General features: G+C 47.9%; 2 protein-coding genes across 2 annotated transcripts in view; both read right to left on the minus strand.

Annotated features, from left to right (window-relative positions):
- Window positions 1-171: 171 nt before the first annotated feature.
- JMJD7 (jumonji domain containing 7) lies at window positions 172-14,603 on the minus strand. Its single transcript, XM_007935290.1, has 8 exons — window positions 14,540-14,603; window positions 2,911-3,064; window positions 2,580-2,833; window positions 2,005-2,061; window positions 1,054-1,149; window positions 752-828; window positions 347-506; window positions 172-260 (listed from the first exon to the last, which is right to left on the minus strand). Exons 1-8 carry the CDS (start codon window positions 14,601-14,603, stop codon window positions 172-174), a joined length of 951 nt encoding a protein of 316 aa, XP_007933481.1.
- Window positions 14,604-17,154: 2,551 nt separating this feature from the next.
- The window catches only part of MAPKBP1 (mitogen-activated protein kinase binding protein 1), a 58,039-nt gene continuing 50,549 nt past the window's right edge, over window positions 17,155-24,644 (minus strand). Inside the window, exons 17-31 of the mRNA XM_007935293.2 lie at window positions 24,404-24,479; window positions 24,179-24,290; window positions 23,638-23,701; window positions 23,238-23,369; window positions 22,901-23,040; window positions 22,667-22,716; window positions 21,496-21,729; window positions 20,876-21,042; window positions 20,461-20,606; window positions 20,139-20,336; window positions 19,878-19,962; window positions 19,275-19,579; window positions 18,475-19,071; window positions 17,954-18,039; window positions 17,155-17,382 (exon numbers count right to left, since the gene is read on the minus strand). Coding sequence (XP_007933484.2) covers window positions 17,155-17,382; window positions 17,954-18,039; window positions 18,475-19,071; window positions 19,275-19,579; window positions 19,878-19,962; window positions 20,139-20,336; window positions 20,461-20,606; window positions 20,876-21,042; window positions 21,496-21,729; window positions 22,667-22,716; window positions 22,901-23,040; window positions 23,238-23,369; window positions 23,638-23,701; window positions 24,179-24,290; window positions 24,404-24,479 — 2,620 coding nt within the window. The remainder of the gene's footprint in view (window positions 17,383-17,953; window positions 18,040-18,474; window positions 19,072-19,274; window positions 19,580-19,877; window positions 19,963-20,138; window positions 20,337-20,460; window positions 20,607-20,875; window positions 21,043-21,495; window positions 21,730-22,666; window positions 22,717-22,900; window positions 23,041-23,237; window positions 23,370-23,637; window positions 23,702-24,178; window positions 24,291-24,403; window positions 24,480-24,644) is intronic.

Consider the following 24,644-nt stretch of genomic DNA (forward strand, 5'->3'; position numbering starts at 1 on the left):
GGTCCTCCTGATCTTACCCTGAAAGTCTCCAAAGCTGATCTCAACCCAGTTCGGGCCCTGGGCCAGCAGCCGGTATGCACACAGCCTCCAGGCTGTCTCTTGAATCAACCTGGCCCTAGAGAGGCCTGACTGTTCCCTGAGCTGTGGGTGACAGTGTGCACTGGGGCTCCTCTAGTTGAGGCCTGAGGCCTTGGTGAGGGAGTCAAGCAGTTGGAAGTAACTGTACCTGAGGTCATACTCCATGTCATACCAAAAATTAACTGTGGGGAGAACAGAGCATGAGTGGGGGGCTCCCTCTTCTAACCCACAGAGCCTCCCCATTGGCCGAGGCCATGCAGCTCCTTACCAGCAATGCAGCCATGGGACTGCTGGACATGGTGGAACCAAAGGGCCGGCAGGTAGAGCATCTCGCCGGCCTGCACAGTACAGCGAAGGGCCTGGGCCTGATGGTATCTGGGGTACCGGGCTAGATCTGGTGCCAGGGGGTCCAGTGGGATCCAAGGCACCTGGGGACACACCAGGGCCAGGGGACAGGCCCCAAGGACCCCTCAGGCTCTGTTTTTTCCAAAGGTAAACCCCACCGGTCCCTCTCCACTCAGCCATGAGAAGCCCCAGATTTCACGAGTTTTCAAAGAAAGGTGCCACCTTCCCAGATCTTTCATGCCCGCTTCTCAGAGCCCAGGCTCTCCCTGTCCTCATCCTCAAGACGTGAAGCTCACTCCCTCCTGGGACCCCAGGAAAAGATAAACACCTTCTCCATGGCCTCTTCATCCACCATCTTAAAGGTGCCCTCTTCAGTGAGCTGGTAGGTTGCTGGTGTGTACAGCTCTAAAACCAGAAGAGTGGGGGACCCCAGCAGATAGTGTTTCCAACAGCTCCCCACACATACCTCATCCCAGCCACTCCCACTGGCCCCTGAGCCTCTGGGAAAGGCCAGAATCCTACTGAAGTGGAGATGCTGTGTCCATGCTATAGGCCTGGGGCACCCTCTCTACCCTCGCTGCCCTCCCTCTGGCTCAGGTCACCTGCTTCCCAGCAAGCCACGTCCCCTACCATAGGGGATGAAGGGTCGGTCACTGGGTGGATGTAACAGGAAGTGTTTCTCTCCCGAGATAACACAGTAGAGGTTCTCATAGTGGTCCTTGTGTACTGCCAACACAAAAAAAGGCCCCGAAGGCAGGGTTATAAGGTAGGTGAGTCAGGAGTAGGCAAACCTAGCTCAGAGCCTTACGCCTCAAGCTGATGGTGCAAAAGAAGGGCACATCAAGAGTCAAAGTGTGTCCTAAAATAATCTTTAAACCTTAAACCAAAAGTATTCCCTGAAGTCTTCTTAAAACTAAACAACAGTTCACCTTAACTAGTGAAGAATGCCTGCCTTGAGCATTGAGCTCCTTTAAGATCTATCTATATGGGATCAAACTGACAACAGCATCTCCAAAGAACAGACAGGAACCTTAGGGGACAGTACATTTATGTCAATGGGGGAGGAACAACTCAGAAAAGGAGGGTAAGAATGATAGCACAACTCAAAGATGTAAACAGTGGCAGTGAATTGTGCATATAAAAACTTGGTGTATCTTTTTGCTGTGTATATTCTCAACAACAACCAAAATTTAAAAAAAAAGTTAAAACAAACTCAAAGTGATGCCAAAGAGTTGGCAGGCATTTGGATCTCGGCCACCAAGGACTTGATACATGCCAGGCTCTGGGTTTCTCTCTACCAGGAAGTGAATTCCATGACACACTGTTCTCCTAAGTTCACCTCCCAACCTACTTGATCTTCTGAGAGCCTTCTAAGGACCTAGGAAAACCAGTACATCCCGCCCTCAATGCCACTCCACCCCCAACATCACCCCATCTCAGCTTGCTAGGCAAATGGTGCCTGAGTCCCAGAATCCCAGGAAGAATCTTAGATGCAGTTGGGCCCACTCCTCTCCAGGCCCAACCTCCCATTCTTGGCCTCATCTTCCCTCCTCCCTGTCTTTGTATTCCCCTGATACCTACAAGATGTCACTGCAGCTGCCTCCCCCAGCCAGAAGTTCACAGCATCAGGCATCTTTCCTGTAGGTCAGAGGAAAAGGGGTGAGTTAGGAGAGGGTGTATCCTTCAGGCCAGGCTGGGGATAACTGCCCTATGGGGATGCTGGGGCACAAAACTGGGCAGAAGCAAAGGGGCCCCAGGGAAGACAGCTGGGGAGGACAGAGTTGGGGAGTTTGGGGTAGGGACCTACCCTCCCTGAGGCAGGAGAAAGGGTAACAATTTCCAGTAGTTTGTCTACTATCATGTTAATTAAGGCCTGAGGATTTGAGCTTTTAGTAGGCAGTGCCTGACCCTATGCAATCTACTTCTGTAGTGATACCCCCTAGGAAACCCAAGGAGGGGTCACTATGATTCAGTCGGTTGGACTTGAGGGCACATAACAATAACCACCACCTGACCCTATGGGGCCAAGAGTGTGTGGCCAAGTCATCATCAAAGGGAGAGAAGAAGCAACCAGGGCTGATCCTTTCTTCTTCCCATAGCTCCCCTGCCCTGCTCCTGAGTCAGAGATTGCCTCTTGCCCTGCCTCCTCCACTCACCCAGTGCCTCGGAGGCCCAGGGCACATGAGGCTCCAGGTCAGGCAGCAGCTGGGGCAGCTCAGTGGGCAGGTTGGAGCACTGCTTCTGTACGTAGAGAACTCCGGGGTGCCGGGCCCTGCCCTCCAGCACATCCAGCACCCTGCTCAGCGGCAGGAGGCGCTCCGCGGGCATCACAAAGCGGTCTCCTCGCACGGCATCTGCATAGCCGTCTGGGGTCACAGCCACACTCACCTCTGTGGAGCCTACTGTGGCCCTGGAAGAATGGACATTCAGGCCATGCCCAGATGCCACAAAGCACTGCCCGCCACCCCACCCCAGGACAGCTCCCACCTCAGGTAGGGGAATGACCACTTCTGGAGGGCTGGCCAGTGCTGCAGAGCGTTGTGGATGATGCAGGGCCTGTTGGGGCAGACCCAGTCTCGATAGAAGTGGAGTGGAGTAGGGGGCTCATCCAGGTAGGGCACAGACAGAGGCACGCTGAGCTCTGAGAGAGAGGGGATGGGTGCTGACACCAACAGCACCCAGCTCCTGCCCTGCCACTATGTAAGAGATGGCCTTCCTGGGAAGGCCACACTATATCATTAAGCAATGCTCACTGGTGAATGACCAAGAGACCCTGGACAGCCAGGAATCGAAGACAAGGAAGAAAAGTTAAAGAAGAAAGCATGAAACACACACAAATACTCCAGAATGGACCCTAAGAGCACACAGGGCCCGGGGCTCCTGCTCAGCCCATAACTCAAATCCTCCACAGGGATAGGCTGAGCCATGCTGTGGACCCTTAGCTTCCCCCACTTGGGTGTGGCCAACCTCCCAGCATTGCTCAGAAAAGCACTGGAGCAGTGCAGGGAGCTCCAGAATGAGTAGAGCTGAAGCCCAAGGCCACGGGCTGGTCTGGGTGGGGCGTGGCCCTGGATCACTTTCCAATAGCGAAAATTTACTGAATATTCTGAAATGTGCTTAGCACTTGGCTTGCCCAGTGTGGAGGTATAACCTCAAGATACAACCTAATTGGGGAGGCAGACTATCAGACAAAACCTTTGGGTCTTACTGAACAGTATTGTGCAATGCATAACCTGTATGGATGTATGGATGTTTGTAGTGGCACCCTTATTTTCCTTGTTTTTAAAGTGAACATTTACAGCAGGTAGGTACACTCCTTAGAACAATCAATCATGGGAGATCAGAAGGGCAGTATTTTTACAGAGTAATAGCTCAGGGGGCAGAAGTGCATAAGAAAGAAGGACACAGGGAAGAGGTAACCACAGGGAGAAAGTGGGAAGAGATTATGGGGAATGCGATCAATGTCATGAAACAAAATATGTATGAACTGTTGTATGGAAAATGAATTTCCTCTGTAAACTTTCACCCAAATCACAATTAAAAAAAAAAAAAAATCACTTATTTTTAACACATCCTTCTTCCTCATTCCTGTTATCCTATTGGTTGTCTCTATTGATTCTACCTCTAAATGTCTCTCAAACCCACCTTCTTTTTCTCCTCCACATTCAAGCTACCTCCTTTGAGTTTTCACTCAAATGTCACTTCAGGAAGGCTTCCTTCCCTGGCTATCCTTCTTCAACTTATAAACTGCCCTTCAACAATCTTTATTTAAAAAAAAAAAAAAACAGTTGCCATTGAGTTAATTCCAACTCATGGTGACCCATGTGTGTCAGAGTGGAACTGTGTCTGACAGGGTTTTCAATGGCTATGACCTTTTAGAAGTCAACCACAAGGTCTTTCTTTCAAGTTGACTCTGGGTGGATTCAACTAGTAGCTGAAGGATTCAACCTTTCAACTAGTAGTTAAGCACTTAACCATTTGCAACACCCAGAGATTCCTAAAAATCCTTATATCTCTGGAATATTTTGTTGTTCTCCTTATCACTTATTACCATCTAACACATGGTGGCATAGTGCCTAAGGCATTTGACTGCCAACCAGAAGGTTGGTGGTTCAAACCCACCAGCCACTCCATTGAAGGAAGATGGGACAATCTACTTCTGTAAAGATTTACTGCCTTGGAAACCCAGTGGGTGTTGCTATGAGTCAGAATCAACTCGCTGGCAGTGGGTTTGGTTTTAGAGTAATACACTATGTAAGGAGCCCTGGTGGTATAGTGGTTATGCACATGGCTGCTCACTGATCAAAAGGTCGGTGGTTCAAACCCACTAGTCACTGTGCAAGAGAAAGTTGTGGCAGTCTGCTTCTGTAAAGATTACAGCCTTGGAAACCTTAGGGGGCAGTCCTACTCTGTCCTATAGGGTTGCTATGAGTTGGAATAGATTCAACAGCATTGGATTTTGTAACAGGTTAACATGCTAACTATTTTACTTATTTAAATTGTTTTATCAATCTGTCTCCCACACTAGAATGAAATCTCCATGAGGGCAGGGATACATCTCATTCACTGATGTATCCCCAGGATCTAGACTAATACCCAGCACATAGTAGGTGTTCAGTAATTATTTGCTTCATGCCTGAATGAAAGTCCTCTTGCCACAGTGATCTAACTGGTTTTCCTAGCATTAACTTCCCTCCCTCCCAAAGCATTCATCACCCTGGCTCCAGGCATCTTCCTAAAATAATCTCATCTCGTCACACCCCTACTAAACAGCCTTTGATGAGTTACTACTTACAGTATAACTTCTTTCTGGCTTGCATGCAAGGGGCTCTATAATCAGGCCCAACCTACTAGTCCAGTCTGATTTCCTTCTGCCTTGTGCCTGCCCCTTATCACACACCCTTGGCTCTGGTGACCTGGGCTTTGTCCCTGCAGTTCCCTCACAGCTTCTTCACCTGGCTTGACTTCTGTCTAGGTCTAGCTGGAATGTCAGCAGCTACCGTCTCCTACACTGCATGGCCACTGCACTCCCCTTCACTTCTAAAGTCACTGGAAGGTGTCTCCACACCAGGAAGGCATCTTAGCCTTACAATCAACTGGAAAGTCAGTATGTCTTTAGATCAGAAATTGGAACTGAGCAACAAGACCCTGGTGGGCATGGGAAAACTGGAAAGGAAAGAGTGGACTGGTGCACTTGTTTCACTGGCCAAGAGGCAGGATGACACCTGCCAAGTAGATAATGAAACTCCGAGGACACTGGCAAAGGATCTCCGGGTTACACTTAGCCCATTGTAGGAGTCACCTTGGGGAAAGGTGATCTGGGGATCAGTAAATCCCCATTATTTGCACTGGAATTCTCAAAACACATGGAAACTGCCATTTTATACCATTTGTATTTTCTGCATTTATTTCATTTTTGATTTTACACTATTGAATAGATTTCCTTTCAAGAATGACCACTTCTCCACACACTGACATGGGTAAGGGGAAGGATGATATAGAAAGAGTCTGTGACCATCACGATAGCATTAGGAAAAGGGAGGACACCAAATTGTGCACATAGGATATAGAGGACAGAGGCTAATACCAGTATATCCACAATGCTGCATTACCATTAACACCAAACACCAAGCCACAGATAAACACATAAACGTCTGAGAAGATCAGATCGGGGTCAGTGAACAGGATTATACTCTAGACCAAGGACAGATTCAGCTGAGGCTAATCTTGCACAGATACCCATGATACAAAATACCTGCAATCCTTACAGGAACAACAGAAGACAGACATAGAATAATCCCTCACAGACACCCTGACACTGTGGGAGGGAGATTCAATGGATCTACCAACTCAGGACCGTAGTACTGGGAGACACCAGACTCAATTGGCACAACAAAATACATAAAAATCTTGTTCTCAACCTGCAGTGGTGAGTAGTGACTGGGGTCTTAAAAGCTTTTAAGCGGCCAGCTAAGATGCAGCTAATGGTCTCCTCTCATTGGAAGCAAAGAAGAGTGCAAAAAAACAAGGGCATTTGGAAGCAATCAGCCCCCAGGACATGATGGACCTCGAGACCAGAAGAAGTAGATGATGCCCGGCTACCAATGCCAACCACTCAGGAAAGGATCAAAACTGGAAATCCTGGATAGAGTGGGAGGAAAAACGTGGAACAAAATCCAAAAACACAATAATGACCAGACTGTCGGATGGAGTCTGGTGAGACCTCCAATACTATAGCCCTGGGATACATTTTGGGCCGGGAATAAAACTCACTCCCAGGGGCTGGCTCTTAGCCCAATAGTAAACAAGATGTACATGCAGACCACTCAACCCAGGGTGATGTACCCACATACTCTATGGAGATGCATCCCTTGGAGCAATTGACTGCAGGGCACGAGAGGCAACATTCACACGGAGGAAATGCAAGACACACAGGATTGCAGAACTATGAGGGGCATGGGGTTGGGGGGGGGGTTACTGGGCAGGGAGGGGAGGAGACTAGGTTAGGGTTGGGGATGGTAATTGGGGAGTGAAACTAAATGTACACGAAATGTTGAATGTAAAAAGAAAGAATGGCCACTTTTCTGAACGATTAGATATGTCTTTGCAGGGAGGAGTGTGTCCATGACCATGTACAGGGTTGGCAGACAATGTTTCTACAAGTGTATTTGTATGTTCTATAAGAATTCCCAGGTATATAGTAGAGCTGCAAGGGATAAGGTTGTAGTCACTTCTTGGCCACAGCCAGCTACCCAGAGGGAGCAAGTAGTTGGACCTGTGGGCTTGGGAACATGGTCACAGGGGACATCAAGCTCAACTGGTATAACATACTACACAAAAACATTGTTCCACATCCTACTTTGCTGAGGAGCAACTGGGATCTTAAAAGTTTGCAAGCAGCCATCTAGATGCAACAATGGGTCTTTCCTTATCCAAAGCAAAGAAGAATGAAGAAACCCAAAGATGTATGAAAACAATTAGTCCAAGGAACTGGTACACCATGCAATCCTCAGCCTATAGGACTATGAGACCAGAAGTACTTGATGGTGCCCAGCTACCACTGTCAACCACTCAGAGGGGGATTTATGTAGGAGACCTTGGATAGAGTGGGAGAACAATGTGAAACAAAACTCAAAATCATTGAAAAAAAAAAAAAAGGACCAGGTTTGCTGGTCTGATAGAGTCTGGTGGAAACCCTGAGACTATGGCCCCTAGCTGCCCATTCGGGTCTGGAATTGAACCCACTCCCGTGGCTTCCAGCCACACAAAAAACAGGCATATGAGCTGAACAGTTTATGTTAGGAAGATACACTCCTTGGAGAGATCAATCATGGGAGAATAGAAGGGCTGTATATGCACAGGGAGACAGCTCATGGGGCAGGAGTGCATGGGAGGGAAGGACACAGGGAAGAGGTAACTATGAGGAGGAAGTAGAAGGGGAACTGTTTCATTATGGGAGATTGCAGTCAATGCCATGAGACAAAGTGTATGTAACTGCTATATGGAAGATGAATTTTCTGTAAACTTTTACCCAAATCACAATAGGAAATACAAAACAAAACAAAACAAAAAAAAACACCTCACTGCCATCCTTGAGTTTCCAAGGCAGTATCTCTACAGAAGTAGATTGCCTAATCTTTCTTCTAAGGAGTGGCTGGTAGGTTTGATCCTCCAGCCTTCTGGTTAGCAGTCAAATGCCTTTGGCATTATGCCGCAAATCACAATAAAATTTAAATAAATAAAATGAAAGGAATGGCCACTTTTCTCTCCTGGAGCTTCAAAGTTCAAAGTGAGAGAATTTCAAAAGGGATCCAAACAATTCCTGGATGTAACAACTCCTCTGCTAGGAATTTAACCAATTAAAATGCTTGCACATATGCACCAACTGCTCCAGCCTCACAGGCCTCTTCCTCTCCCCTGAATGTACCAGGCACACTCCCCTTAGGGCATTTGCCTAGGCTATGCCCTCCACCTGAAATGTTCCTCTGCAGACATCTGTGCAGCTCCCTCCTTCCCCTCTTTCAAGTCTGTGCCCAAATGTCACCTTCTCAATGAGGCTCTTCTGACCATCTTATTTAAACTTGCAACCAGCCTCCATCCCCTATCCAGAGCCCTTCATTCTGCTTTACTGTTTTTTCCATAGTACTTATCTTCTAATCTATTATCTACTATACGGTTAGTCGTAAAGTCCCTGGGTGGCGGGAACTGTTAAACACTGAGCTGCTAACCGAAAGGCTGACAGTTCAGATCTACCCAGAGGCACCTCAGAAGACAGTCCTACCAATCTACTTCTAAAAGGTCATTGCTTCGAAAACCTTAAGTTCTACTTTGCAATACACGGGGTAGCCATGATTCAGAAGCGACTCTATGGCAACTGGCTTGCTTGTTTTTTTTTTTTTTTTATGGGTAACTGTCCATCTCCTCCTCACTTAGTATGTAAGGGCAGAGGTTTGTTTTGTTGAATGATGCATCTCAAACATGCTGAACAGAGCCTGGGTGCTTACTAAATACTTGTTAAATGAATATTCAAAGTATACGTTGAAACATTATTGAAAACAATAGACTGGAAATAACCTAAATGCCTATCGATGATGGGCTGTAGTTTACAATACATAGCAATGAAAAGACTGAGGTAGAGGAATATATGGAATGATCAAAATACATGGTATAAAGAAACAAACAAAAACAAAAAAACCATGGTGCAGAGAGTATGCTTATGAAAAAGAGGGTCTACAGTACAGTCATATGTATTCACGGGTATAAACAGAATATTTCTGGAAGGAAGCAAACTGGAGATATGGGATGGCAAAGAAATGTTATTTACGTTATATTCTCGTTTTGCTTCTTTTGTTTTTAAAATATGTTCCTGTATTGATACTCAGTGGTAAGAAACTATTTAAAAATAGAAAGTGAGAGGGAGTGAGGGAGGAGCAAAAACAAGCAGGAGAGAGCCAGGGATCACTTGTACAGCTGCCTCCAGTCTTTCCAAACCTCTGCAGTGCTCACAGCTTGGAGGTCTGTTCTGACTAAAGAAGTCAATTTCCTCCCAGCAGTGCTCAGAGACAGCATCCAACCACCACCTGTGTATGTTTGATGTTAAGAATAAGGGCTTCAAAACTATAACAAGCCAGGATACTGAATCAGTAATCAAACACCTCCCACCTAGAAACATCTAGGACCAGATGGCCTCACTGGTGAATTCCACCAAATATTTAAAGAAGAATTAACACCATTCCTGTTCAAACTCTTCCAAAAAAATAGAAGAGGAGGGAGCACTTCCTTACTCATCCTATGAGGTCAGCATTATTCTGATACCAAAGCCAGTTAGAGAGATCACAAAGAAAGAAAACTACAGACCAATATCCTTGATGAATACAGATGCAGAAGTCCTCAACAAAATACTAGCAAACTGAACCCCACAGTACATTAAAAGGATCGTATACACTGTAACCAACTAGGAATGAAAGGGTGGTTCAACATTAGAAAATTAGTCAATATACTAACATCACACTAATAGAATGAAGGAAAAGAACCACATGATTATCTCAATTGATGCAGAAAAAGCACTTGACAAAATCCAGTCCTCTTTCATGACAAAAACTAGGAATAAAAGGGAAATTCCTCAACGTGATAAACAGAGCAAATGTCATACTCAGTGCTGAAAGACTGAAAACTTTCCCCCTATATCAGAAACAAGACAAGGATTCCCACTCAGACCACTGCATTCCACCCTGCACTGGAAGTTCTAGCCAGAACAATTAGGCAAGAACAAGATATAAAAGGCATCCAAATCAGAATAGAAGAGGTAAAATCTCTATCTGCAGATGACATGAACATATATATACACACAAATATATATTTTCTATATGCACATATATAGAAAATCTTAGAGAATCCACAAGAAAGCTACTAGAACTAATAAATGAATTTGGCAAAACTGCAGAGCTCAAGATCAACACATAAAAATTATTTGTGTTTCTATACCATAGCAATAAACAATCTAAAAAGAAAACAACCCTGTTTACAATACCATCTCAATGAATTAAAATCTTAGGAATAAATTTAACTAGGGGAGAAAGGCAAACACTAACAACTATAAAACATTTCTGAAAGAAATTAAAGAATACCTAAATAAATGGAAAGACATCCTGTGTTCATGGATTGGGAGACTTAATACTGTTAAGATGACAATACTACCAAAGTGATCTATAGATTCAATACAATCTCTATCAAAATTCCAATAGCCTTTTTTGCAGAAATGGAAAAGCCAATCCTCAAATTCATATGGAATTGCAAGGAGCCCCAAACAGGCAAAAACAATCTTGAAAAAGAATAAAACAGGAGGACTCATACTTCCCAATTTCAAAATACACTATAAAGCTACAATAATCAAAACAGTTCAGTACTCATATGAGGACAGACAATTGAATAGAATTGTGAGTCAAGAAATAAACCCATATATCTAAGGTGCAACTATTGGTCTCTCCCCATCCACGGCAAAGAAGAGTGAAGAAAATCAAAGACATATGTACACAATTAACCCATAGGATGATTGGACCACAAGAACCTCAGCCTACATGACCCTGAGACCAGAACTAGATGGTGTATAGCTACCACTGCCGACCACTCTGAAAGAGATCACAACAGAAGGTCCTAAATGGGAGAAAAATGTGGAACAAAACTCAAAATCATAAAAAAGACCAGGCTTACTTGTCTGATACAGACTAATGGAACCCTGAGACCATGGCCCTTAGACACCCTTCAAACCTGAAGCTGCCCTCACCTCCATGGCTCAACGTTATAGCCAGGACTATACGCAGACAATAACACCAGGAAGGTACGCACTCCTTAGATCAATCAACCATGTAAGATCAAAAGGGCAGCATGTGCTCAGCGATAAAGCTCAGAAGGCAGGAAGGGATAGGAAAGAACAAATGGAAAGAGTAAACACGGGGAGGAAGAGGAAAGTGTGCTGTTATGTTGTGGGGACTGCAATCAATGTGACAAAGCATGTATGAATTGTTCAATTTGCTCTGTAAACTTTTACCCAAATCACAATAAAAAGTTGGAAAAAAATCCATCCATCTGTGGCCAATTATTTTTGACAATAGTGTCAAGTCCATTAAATGGAGAAAGAATAGTTTCTTCAATAAATGGTTCTGCAAGCATGGGAGAAAGAAGGGCTGCTTATGCACAGAGAGACAGCCCAGGGGGTAGCAGTGCATGGAGGGATGGACACAGGGAAGAGGTAACTAACAGGAGGAAGTGGGAGGGGAGATGTTGCATTGTGGTAAATTGTGGTCAATGTCATGAGACAAAGTGTATGTGAACTGCTGTATGGAAAGTGTATTTGCTCTGTAAATTTTCACCCAAATCACAATAAAAATAAAAATAAATGGTTCTGGGGCAACTGGATCTCCACATGCAAAAGAATGAAGTTAGCTGGACTAATACCACACAAAAATCAAAAAAACAAACCCACTGCCATCAAGTTAATACTGACTTATAGCAACCGCCATTGGGTTTCCAAGGCGGTAAAATCTCTATGGAAGTAGATTGCCCAGTCTTGCTTCTGCAGAGTGGCTGGTGGGTTTGAACCCCCAACCTTCTGGTTAGCAGTCAGATGCCTTAGGCACTGTGCTACCAGAGCTCCTTAATATCTCACATCATATATGAAAATTAACTCAAAATGGATCAATAACTTAAATGTAAGAACTACAATCATGGAACTTTTAGACGAAAACAAAGGCATTAAGCTTCAAGACCTTGTTTTTGACCATGAATTCCCACCAAAAGCAAGAGTAACAAAAGAAAAAATAAATGAGATTTCATGAAAATGGAAAATTTCTGTGTAATAAAAGTTTTTTATCAAGAAAGTGAAGAGACAACCTATAGAATGGGGAGAAAATATTTGGGAACCATATATATGGTAAAGATTTAATATTAAAAAAAAAGAATTCCTACAACTTAATAACAAACAACCCAATTTTAAAATGGGCAAAAGACTTGAATAAACATGTCTCCAAGAAGATATGTAAATAGCAAAGAAACACATGAAAAGATGTCCTACATCACTAGTCATTTGTTGCTGTCCTGTGCTGTGGAGTCAATTCTGACTCACAGCGACCCAGAGCAGAAACGCCCCACAGGGTTTTCTAGACTTATTTTTATAGAAACAAGCCCTGGTGGCACAGTGGTTAAGAACTAGGCTGCTAATCCAAAGGCTGGCTGTTTGAGCCCATCAGCTGTTTTGTGGGAGAAAGATGTGGCAGTCTGCTTCTGTAAAGATTTACGGTTTTGTCAACTCCTTAGGGCAGTTCTACTCTGTCCTATAGGGTTGCTATGAGTTCAAATTGATTCCACAGGCTATAGGTTAATCTTTATAGGAGCAGATCACCAGGTGTTTTCTCCCAGATCTGCCATGGGTTCAAACCCCCAACCTTTAGTTTAGCAACCCAGCCCTTAAACATTATAATCATTAAGGAAATGCAAATCAAAACCACAGTGAGATACAATATCACACCCACTAGGACGGGTATTATCAGATAATCGTAAACTAACAAGTACTGGAGAAGATGTGGACAAACTGGAACCCTGTGCATTGCTGGTGGGAATGTAAAGGGTGCAGCCTCTGTGGCAAAAGTTTGGCAGCTCCTCAAAAAGTTAAAACAGAATTACCTTATGACCCAGCACTTCTATCCAGTATACCCAAGAGACTTGAAAGCAGGGGCTCAAACACATACTTGTAACCGATGTTCACTGCAGTATCATTCATAATAGCCAAAAGATGGAAACAAACTGTCCATCAACAGATGAATGAATAAACAAATATGATATACCCATACAGTACATTCAGTCATAAAAAGAAAGGAAATTCTAATACATGCTACCACATGGATGAACCTTGAAAACATGCTGCATGAACTCAGACACAGAAGGACAAATACTGTACGATCTCATTGATATGAACTATCTAGAATAGGCAAATGCAGAGACCAAAGTTTATTAATGGTGGCATAGTGCCTAAGGCATGTGACTGCTAGCCAGAAGGCTGGTCCCGGTTCAAAACCCACCAGCCACTCCTCAGAAGGAAGACTGGGCAACCTACTTCTATAGAGATACTACCTCAGAAACCCAAGGAGGGGTCGCTGTGAGTCCGACTCAACAGCAGTAAGTTTGGTTTGTGTTTTTTTAGGGTAAGACATGGGAACTCTAGTGGTGTAGGGCCTAAGGCATTTGACTCTTAACCAGAGCACTGGCAGTTCAAATCCACCAGCTGCTCTGCAGAAGGAATATGTGGCAATCCACTTCTGTAAAGGCAGCTTCAGAAACCCAATAGTAATTGAAGGGGTTCCAAGTTTCTGTTTTGAGACGATTTGAAAATGAATGTGACGACAGCAGAACACTGTGAATGTAATTAATATCACTGAATTGTACACTTAAAAAACGGTTAAGATGGATTTTTTTTTTTGTTGTTATGTATCACAATAAAAATATAAAAAATAAAGAAGATTAAGACTTCACAAGAAAGGTCAAGAAGGGCAACAACAGAATGCCAAGATTCTACTCAGTGCGGTGCTGACTGCGGCAAACGGGACAGCACCAGAGTCAAAACTGGATCGCCTTGGGAATAAATGTGAATAATGTAACCCAGGAAGACCAAGTTTCTGTTAAGGGCGGTGGAAAAATTCAGAAACGGGCATTGGTGATGGGTGCAGAACATGATGGACGTAATTAATGTCACTGAATTGTACACGTAATGTTGACAAAAAAAAAGTTTTGTGATATATGTTTTTACCACACATACAAACACACACAAAATACCCCCAGAAACTATGAGGGTGTTGTGAACACGGGGGGTGAAAAGCTGACCAAGGGCTGAGAGGGGACTGAGACAGAAAATTGGTCAGAGTAGGGGAATCAACAACCACGTGCACCAAGTTATGAGCTCCCAGGAAACAGGAACTAGTTGGGTGCGCCCTAGGTCTGAGGTCCAGCACAGCAGGGCACCCGAAGCCGGGAAACGGTTTCTGGCATTCCCAAGGCCCCTCCCATATCCTGAGGTTGTTCGCGGCCGAAGTGAGGGACGCCAAGGCCTCCTTGGGGTCCTACTCACCCCTTGCCGCGGCCGGGAATTCTCGTAACTCCCTCCGTACGGCGTCCAAAGCCGCCTCCGCCATGACTCTGCAACTGCTGCCTCCGAAATCTCGCTCCAGGTTCTCGGGACCTCCCCTCCCCGAGGCTCCACCCCAGACTCGCGGCCCCGCCCCCCTACCCTCCAGAGGCGCGAGCGCGGGACCCAGGTACTGCTTCCATCGAGACTGAACCTGCTCCCTTCGCTTCCCCCACTCACTAGCATCCCAAAGTTAATAAATGATTGTTTATTGACGAATTCATACAAACGAAAACGTTAAAAATGGCCCCGGCTCCTACGGGCCTGGGGAGAAGGGAAGCGCCACGGCTTGAACAAAGTATAAACGTTATAAATAAGGGGCTTTCAAAACTGGGCAGGGCACATACGGAAGGGGGCGGCAGTTGCCGGTGGCCTCAGACATGCAGAAGAGGACGGGGCGCCGGCCCGATGCTATGCAGGGGATAAGGAAAGGGGGCCCACCTTCTCAAAAACCTTGGTATGCTTGTAGCTCCCTCCTTGTGAGGGGCAGGCTGGCTGAGGATTGGGCGAAAACCCGGGCCAAAGGGCCAGGCCAGAGCCCTATTTGGGGTGGGCTGCTGTGCTGGGGGTATTGCTGGATGGGATTACTAACCCTTACACTGGCAACTACAGCCCTGCCAGGGTCCACCCTCAGCATTAAAAGTTCTTGGGGCCAAGGTTTCTTTGCAGTTTGGCCACGCAGGTGGTGGTGGTAGTAGAGTGGGGTGAAATAGGCTTTGATTTGTTTAAGTGCACTCAAGCTGATGTAACAGAGCTGGGCATCCTTCAGAATCCAATTTCCTTCTGCCTATACAGCCAGCAGGGCCTATAAAGGCGTATCTGGTGGCATAGTGCCTAAGGCATTTGACTGCTAACCTGAAGGCTGATGGTTCAAACCCACCAGCCACTCCTGGGAGGGAAGACTGGGCAATCTACTTCCGTAGAGACACCACCCTGGAAACCCAAGGAGGAGTCACTATGAGTCAGACCCCACTTGACAGCAATGGGTTTTGTTGTTGTTGTTAACCTGGTTAATGGGTTTTTGTGGCCTGAATCTATGGTAAAGCTGCCCTGACTTACTTGGGGCAGAGGGAAAGCAATAGGGGCCAGAGACATACATTCTTCAAACTCTTTCAAAATGCTGCACTATTTGCTCCCATTCTACCTGCCTACTGTGTCCCATGACCATCGCTTTAATCCTAACAACTGCCCCCTTCTAATACTAATCTACCCTCTTACCTCTACCACTTACCTGTCCCATCTACCACTGTCCCAGTGTGTCTCTTGGCTCCTGAAGCAATCCCACGTGCCTCCCTCCCCTCCTCTAGCACCGGGAATGCCCCTGGGTGCTGACCCTGCCTTTGATGAGGTTCCTTCTATCCCCCTAAGGGCCATCTCGTATTAGCTAGGCTGGGACGTCAAGAATCCAGAATTTGGGTTTTGTATGTCCCATCCCTTTCATGCTCCTTCCACATAAGCCAAGATGGTGAAGATAGGGCAGGATGTGAGAGGAAACCAGCCACACACTGTCAAGTACTCTACCAAGGAACACTAAACTGTGTGTGTGTGAGAGAGAGAGAGAGAGAGAGAGAGTGTGAGTGAGTGAGTGAGTTTCATCTTGCAGCCAAGGTCCTTAGAAGGTGGGCTGGCACCCTGTAAACCAACCATGAGGGAAGTTCCATGAGGGAAGTTCCTACACAGGCTTCTGACTGAGCACCTCAGGCAGGGAGCAGATGGCCTCTATGCTCCAGCAGCCTGGTGGGGAGCAGGATTGAGAGTAGGGAAGGTCAAGGGCCTGAGGAAAGGTGGCCAGGCCAGGGCTTCATGTTTGCCCAGCAGAGGCTTACTGTCCTGCAGCAAGTTCCAGAGCTGGTTCCACAAGCTCTGGCTGAGAGGGGGAAGGGCACAAGGATAAAAACAATGCTAGGGGTCCCAAGGAAGCAGAATAGGAGTGGAATGTGGGGGCTCAGGCCCTGATACCAACTGGCGCCTCCTAACAGCTAGGAATGCCCTGGAGGGCCAAAGGGCTCTGCATTTCTAAACTGTGAGGAATTGGGGAAAACATAATCCCTGCTCTGGCAGCCAGGAGAGTGCAGCTGGTTTGGGAGGGGAAAAGGAGGTAGAGGTGAAGCTCTTCCTGTTGGCTGAATGGCACTGAATACCACATCACCTCTCACCTCTACCCCACAGAATACCCTGTGTATGCTCCACTCCAGGGAGCTGATCCCTGCAGTAATTTCAAATGGCTTCTAACAAAAGAGGGTCAGCCTTTCCCAGTTTCCCCAGATTGGGGAAGGCTGCCCTCCTACCCCTCACAGCACCAAGATGACTAAGACCTACCCCTGCCAGGAGCCACTGGGGGCACTATATAGGCAGGAGTTCCAAGGAAGTGAGGCAACAGTCAGGGAAATAAATTAATAAATACAGGGGCCCCTGTGAGGAGCAGCTGGAAAAGCTGCTTTCCCTCTGAGCACTGATCCCTGCAATCCACTCCAAGCATCTCCGCAGGTTTTGGTGAGTGGAAGAGGGGCAACAGTTTGGAATTAGGGGAGCATTCACTTGGGAGAGGCTTCTGGAACTCAGAGTCTGCGTTCCATGCGCCGCTCCACGGCTCGAAGCAGCAGCTCTGAGTACTGCTCTAGCAGGGCCTGTGTCTGCTCAGCTCCCACAGCCCCAGGGCTTCCACCTGGGCTAGACAGCACTGCCCCAGCCAGGGCCTCCAGCTCCTGCCTCACTGAGGAGAAGGTGTCTCTGAGGAGTTGAGTAATGCGACTTTGTTCCGCTGAGGGTGTCTTGCAGCTGGCCACCTGCAACAGGACCCCCGGAGGTCAGTTGGAGGAACGATGGAAGAGGTCAACAGTCAACAGACATATAAAAGAAGGGCCCCACCTGGGCCTAGCTTGCCCCAGAAGAATGGCCTGCATGCCCTCTGCTGGGTATGACTGGGAGTTCTACACCCTAAGTTCAGTAAGTAAGACCAGAAGCACCCCTGCCTGGCCCAAAGGATTTGGAGGTAAAATCTCAGGGGTAATCTCAAAGTGGGATTCCATCATATTTCAGAACCCATCATATCAGCAACTCCTTACAAAAAGACTCCGTTTTCTCTTTCAAAGTTTTGGCCCTGTTGGACTATCTCCTCTATCTAGGGTGACCAAATAAATTTTGAAAATGAAAAGGGGTGTTATCAGTAATTATACTATAATAGCAGGCATAAACTGGGATTGTCCTGAGTAAACTAGGACATGTGATCTATGTAGCACCCTGCCGTTGCCTGAGGCAAGCCTCCAACTCTCTGCCAGAAATGGCCAATAGGTGCTAGATTCAAAAGCCCTGCCTGGCCTCTAACCCATACCCAGCCAGTGGGAGCACTACACTTACCACATGGTAGAGATGCATGGCCTCTCGCACATTGCCCTGAAGCTCTGCCACAAGTTGTTCACACTGCTCCAAGCTCACCACTGGTCCTGGAAGGGACAGACAGCACTCAGGAAGACCCAGCAAGCTGCCTTTTTAGGCCTCCCCACCTGGGGGCCTGCTCTGAGCAGATGAGCTACCCCCAGCATTATACACTCTCCACTTGCCCTCACACCCTTCCTTTTGCCTCCTTCCCTCCCAATACCACCACAATACCCAACAGAAAACAAGGTCCAAAGGAGAGAGCCAGTCCCAGCCCCAGGGTCCAGAAGGCACTGAAGGGCTAGGTTGGTCACAAGGAGATCATGGAGGATGGCAGCAGTGTCTCACCATCAGTGGTGTGACTTATGGACCAAGACAGGAGCAGACAGGACGAAACACACCAGAGGTTGGATGCACAGAAATGGTATGGAGCCAGAGAGCAACCAACAGAGACGAGAAAGAGAGGACGGGATGAAAGATGAGAACTGGGGAGCCATGCACACCTGAGTCCTGGCTCAGGGCTGCCCCTGGCCTGGTACATTCCATGGGGCTGGGAATCTTCTCAGGGGATGGGGGCTGCAAGTTCTGAGGACCTCGGAGGAGGCTGCTGACTGGCAGCTGCTGGACACAGGGGCTGCTGGGCCCAGGCTGAGCTGAGCACTCTGTCCTAGGCTTGGGAATGATACTCTCCCCCAAACATGCCCGCCTGTCAGGTGTACTGTGAGCCTTTCCCAAACCAGCTGGGGAGCCAGGCTGTTCTGCCTCACCAGGGGATTGGCCCTTGGTTACAGGGGAGAATGTGGCCAGGGTAGGACGGTCAGGCAGTGATTTGGGGATGTCCAGGACCAGGTGAGCCCGACTGGGCAGGGCCAGCTTGCTGAATGGTAAGACTCGGATGGGAACAGGAGTTTGTGGTTCAGCTGTCAGGCCCAGGTTCTCCCCAACGGAGATACTGCGGGCTATCTTGGCCATGGAACTGGTGGTGGGATTCCGGTAGGAGTGGGGCCGAGACAGGTGGCCATCAGCCTGGATTCGGGAGCCTAGGCCTGCTTGGGCCTTGATCTCCTGTGAGAGCAATGGGCCTGGGAGAGGGGCCTCATCTGCAGAGGAAATAAAGATGTACACAGGTCAGGTTGTGAAGAAGGCATCCTAAGTGCTAAGGCTTAGCCCCTGGGAGCTACCGTTCATCTTCACATGCCCAGAGAGACACCAGGAGTAAGCACAGTGACACATGAGAGCAATATCTGACCTTCCCTCCTTTTTGCATGCTCATGCTTTCCACATCCCTTCACCACCCTGGAACTGAGTACACCAGGATCCTCACCCTGTGGCACCAGACTATGCACAGACTGGGCTTTCTGCAGTCCACCTAAGGAGCCGATTGTAGCTGCTCTCTTAGGGGCCCAGCTGCTGTCTGGTTTCAGACGGCGGAGTGGCAATAGCACAGGGGCTGTCTGCTGGGGACCAATGTTGGCAGGAGAAGGCTCTGCCTCCGGGGGAGCTCCAGGGGGATTGGCACCATTGCCTCTCAGCTGTTCACCAGACGCCTGTGGCACCTGGACTGGTCTCAACTTCAGTGCCGGGCTTGAGGAGGAAGGGGATGGTTCCCTACAGAGTGAAATATGGAAGAAGGCCCAGACAAGGCTCAGTGTTCCACCGAGCCAAGGTGGTGAGTAGCTCTCATACCACCAGAGAGGTGCTAGGAGAGATGGACAGGTACAAAGCCAGATAGGGTTGGGGCCAAGCCAGTTGTCCCAAAATTAGTAATGCAAAATCCTGTGGGTGTGGGAAGTCACAAGCACTGGAGGGAGGAAGGCTGCATGTTGCCCCAGAGACAGGACTGGGCCTTACTGAGATCACTGGGCAGATAGGAGAGCCAGAGCTGCTGTGGGAGAAGTCTCTGTACCTGAGTGGGAGGGTCTGCACTTGCAGCAGGAATCGTGAAGAGATGCTCTGAGACACTGTCCTCTCTGGTACCCTGACTGGGCCCCCTGCCAGCATGACAGAAATCATGAATCAAGACAGAGGCCAAGCTCTTGCCCTAAATTCTGCCTTCTCTAGAAGGAAACCCTAGGGATAGACGCTGCCCTTGGACTTTCCTATTGAGCTAGGCATCAAAGGGAGAAGGGTATATTACAGTGATCAAATGCTGGCCATGTGACCACACCTGGAGCTGCCCCATTTGCCAAAGTCTCAAAGTGCTGTTTTAGAAACTGCTCCTGGTCCGGCGTATGGGGGCTGCCTTCCTGCAGCCCACAGGGACCAGTGCCTCCCTCCTCTTCCTCCTCTTCCTCATCACCCTCAGCTGGCTCTTCAAGGTCTGAGGAGATGCCATCCACACTCAGGGGCTCCGTGCTCTCAGAGTCTGAATGTGGGGAGAGGGGGAGACAGGCATCATGCTGCACTGTACACATCTGTCATCAGAGCCTCCTCCCCTTCAGTCTACTGGCCTGTGTGGTCCTGGCCCCTCTCTCCAGATTTGGCCTCACCTTCATTGGGGTGCTCAGGGCTGGAAAGGCGGCTGCTACTGTAATCCACAGAGCAGGCACTGTCAGGGCTGTGTTTCTCTGAGCCCCTGCTAACTGGGTACACTCTTCCCAGGGTCCCTCGGGCTGGGGCCTGCACCTGGAACTCACTGCTAGCAAGGCCAGGCAGCATGGGAGAAAAAATACCGTTATGAGAGATGGGCAGCAGTCCCACTGGACTCTTGCCTTCCTTTTCCTCTGCCTGTGAGCAGGACTAAGGAGGAGGCAGTGATGAGTTGGTAGGCAATCCCTGAGTACCCGTGGGACCAACCCTCCCTGCACAGTGGACAGTGAAGACAAAAGAATAAGAAACACTCTGAGGGAAAGGAAGACTGGGGGCTGCACAGCCCCAAGAGGTTGGCCAGAGCCGGACCCTTGCCTGGTATCCAGGGTGGGGCTGTCACTTGGCTCCGGGTAGACAACACCATCTTCGATGGGAGCAGACTCCAGATCTTGGGCAAAGACCCCATCCTCTTGGGACAACAATCGGATAACGTGGGGGCAGGAACAGGGTTGGGAAACCTGAGGCCAAGGGGGTCTTTCATTCTGGGAACACATAAAGGGGCATTACTGGAGTTGCTGACGTAAGAAGGACTTGAAGAAGAGGTGGAGGTGGGCAAGGATTTGGTATGCACCATTCTGGAGGGAGTTAAATACTGAATGCTCCAACTCTTAGGTCTTAGGACAGGCACCAAGAAGCCAGGCTGGGCTCCAGCTGGTGTTAAGCTTCTGAAAGAATTATATTAGTACCCTGGGCTGCCTACTTCCAGCCACCACTTAACATTAGCAGCCCTCCAGGTAACCTACCCTCTCCCCTGCCCACCCCAATCACCATACCCTACAGCCTACCCAGGCCCACCCTGACTCTGCAGCTCAGGTTATCCATGTGCCACAGTGGCAGAGCAAGTACAAACAGACCAGACTTAGACCTCAAGTGTTGGCCTAGGCTGTCTAGGACTCCATGGAGATCTCTAGGGAGCTGGGAAAAAGCTCAATCACCTGTTTAACATATGAGGCCTCAGGGACTTGTTGACCATACTTCCCAGGATCTGATGGGGCCATGGCCAGTAAGTCCTGGCTGGGGCCCTGAGGGCTTGGAGCTAGTGTCTCCAGCTGTCGCAGGTCCAGCATAGAGCGAACACTTAGCTCCACACCTGGCTGAGCCCAGCGTCCCCTTCTTCTGGATCCTTGGTTGGATGCAGGAACTGGATCCAGGAACTCTGTCTCCTGTGCCTGGTGTGGAGTAGGGGAAGAGTAACAATGATAACCATACAATAATACCAGAAAACACTCTTTTATCATTTACTATATGCTGGGCACTATGCTAAGCTCTTTACATGTATTAGTTCACTCAGTCCTCAGAATAACATTTTATTCCCATTTTTACAGATAAGAAACTGAAGCACAGAGGGCTGAAGTAACTTTATCAAGACCCATAGACAGTAAGTGGCCCTCAGGTTACAACACAGGAGTCTAGCTCCAGAGTTCATGCTCTTCACTTCACTCTACATCCTCTCTAAGAACTTCTAGTCCTAGTCTTCACCTGGTATTGTAAACAGCTCTGAGCTAGGAATCTCTTATTCTGAGGACAGCTACTACAGGGCCCCAATGTCCTTTCTCAGCAACAAGCACAAACCAAGAGCCCAGACTTGAGACCTCTGACCTGGTCAGAATGCACCAAAGACACTGCACCATCACTGCCCCCAAAACTGTTGACAAAAGAAGGTACGTGTGCTTGAAATCCTGACATGGGAGATGTGAGGAATTAGGCTGCTTTGGGGCTTGCTCTAAAAGGCTGTATTCCCATTTGGGGACCCTGAAGTAGCCCCTCAGTTATTGGCCCTTTTGTGGCTTTTTAACTCTAACAAACTATTCAAGAAGTTTAGAGCTTACCTCCTAAACTGGGATCTTTAGAACTATAGTTTCTCCAGATTTCTGTTCTGGACTTTGATTTTCCTGAATTTTAGTACTGTTTGGCTCACACATCCTATTTCTACTTCCGACCTCAACCTGTTCTGAACAAATGGTACACTTCCCCTAGTAAGACTGACCCTTGTGTTCTACCTCATCTAACCCACAAGAAGCTTCCCTCACCCCTAACTGGAATCAGCCCAGGTGCTTTAACTACCCCCACAAGGCCCTATCCTTGGCCTTAACAATGGTGACTCACCCGACTCATCTCCCAGTGGGACAGGCTTCGGGGCATGGCTGAACTAGGGACTGGACAGAAACAGGCAGTGAGAAGGTGTATCTCAAGAGCCCTGGCCCCACATACCCTATGTAGTAACAATTACACTCTAGTTTTCTCAGCTCACACTGCTCATACCCCACAGTCCCAGAAAGGGCACATCTAGCTACTATACCAACTCATGGCTGCCTGGCTTCATACCAGAGTTCCACAGACCTAGTGGCACTTTCTTGATACTCTTGGTAAGGATGGGCAGAGCTGGAAGTTCTTCTTCTTCTGTTCCCTCATCTTCTCCCTCCTTGTCACTGTCTGATGAGAGAGCTTGTCCAGTAGAGAGCATGGGTGGGGCCTTGTGTCTGAATCCAAGACAAGGAAGGTTACAGGGAAAGTAGGTTTAATGGGGGAAGAGACCAACATCACGGGCTCCATGTAGGAAGCAAGGTCTTGGGAGGCAGAGTCACTCAATGGCAGGTCCAGAGCACAGAGGAGGGTCAATGGAACACAGAGAACAATTTGGACCCCCACCCACCACTTGCCCATATTTTGTTATTACCGGTTGGGTATAGTTCTTTGGGGAGAAGATGGTCCTTGATGCTTGACCCCTCGCTGACGCTGGCGAAGCTCAGCCAGGCGCTGCCTCATGCTGATGGTCATCTCTGAACTCAGGCGCCACACAAATATGCAACTAGGGTAGAGCCACAGAGTTGAGTTAGGGAGGGAAGGCTGACCACCTGAGATGGCAATACCATCAGCTCCCTTCTCCCTAGGCTGTCAAGGAGATCAAAGCCACTTTCTACTTCCAGGTCAGGTGTAGTCAAGAAACATCCCTGTTGAGTCCTACTTCCCAGAGACATCACTGAAACAAAGCCCTTGAGATGATGAGAAGGAAGGGGCAGGGTGTGTTTGTGACACAAGGAAGAATCTGTCTCCCAGAAATGCTGGTTTTTGCTTACCTGTCCCCAGACACAGAGATGAGATGTTTGCAGTCATTACTGAATTTCATGCCAGTGACAATCTCTGTGAAGAACAAAGAATAGAGAGACACCTTCTCACTGCCTGTTTCTGTCCAGTCCCTAGTTTAGCCCTGCCCCGAAGCCTGTCCCACTGGAAGATGAGTCGGGTGAGTCACCATTGTTAAGGCCAAGGATAGGGCCTTGTGGGGGTAGTTAAAGCACCTGGGCTGATTCCAGTTAGGAGTGAGGAAAGCTCAGATATTTTCTTCTTGTGGGCTAGATAAGGTAGAACACAAGGGTCAGTCTCACTAGGGGAAGTGTACCATTTGTTCAGTCACCCGGGAGCCAAAGAACAGGTTGAGGTCAGAAGTAGAAATAGGATGTTTGCACCAAACTCTACTAAATGAGCCATCCAGAATTCCTAACTATAGTTTTTTCCCAGCTGTGGAGGAGGACGTGGAGGTTGATTGCGGGGAGGGGAACAGGAAGCTCTGCTGGGTTCCAAGAAACTAAACGATGGAGTACTTGGGGCTACACTCACCTGAGTGGCCAAACATGGTGGCCACACACTCGCCTGAGGAGAAGTCAAAAATGGAGAGGTTTTTGTCAGAACAGCTGGTGGCAATGTAGATCCCTGAGGGGTCTGTTTGCACCTGAGGAGAGAATCACGTAGCTGGAAGAGGAAGAGCAACACCAGACCCTCTCCACCTACCACTCCTCTCTTCCTTAGCCCTCTGAGCTAATGCTCATCCTACTGGGCCCTTACCTTGATTAGGGTGCCATCCTCACCCTGTGACCCTTTAAACAGCTTCTTCTGCTTCCCACTGCTGATGTTAAAGATCCTGTAAAGAAACACACAGAAGGTAAAGATCAAGCACATCATTCACTCCCAGCCTCATTATCTTTGGGAGTTACCCCCTAACACCAAAGGGGCCACCAAAACCTGGGTGAGGCAAAATGCTCAATCTGTAGACCCAAGGTGATAAAAAGTCCTAGAGAAAAAGACA

Source organism: Orycteropus afer, unplaced genomic scaffold, assembly GCF_000298275.1.
Source record: "Orycteropus afer afer isolate SDZICR_OR568_19922 unplaced genomic scaffold, OryAfe1.0 scaffold00026, whole genome shotgun sequence".
NCBI lineage: Eukaryota > Metazoa > Chordata > Mammalia > Tubulidentata > Orycteropodidae > Orycteropus > Orycteropus afer.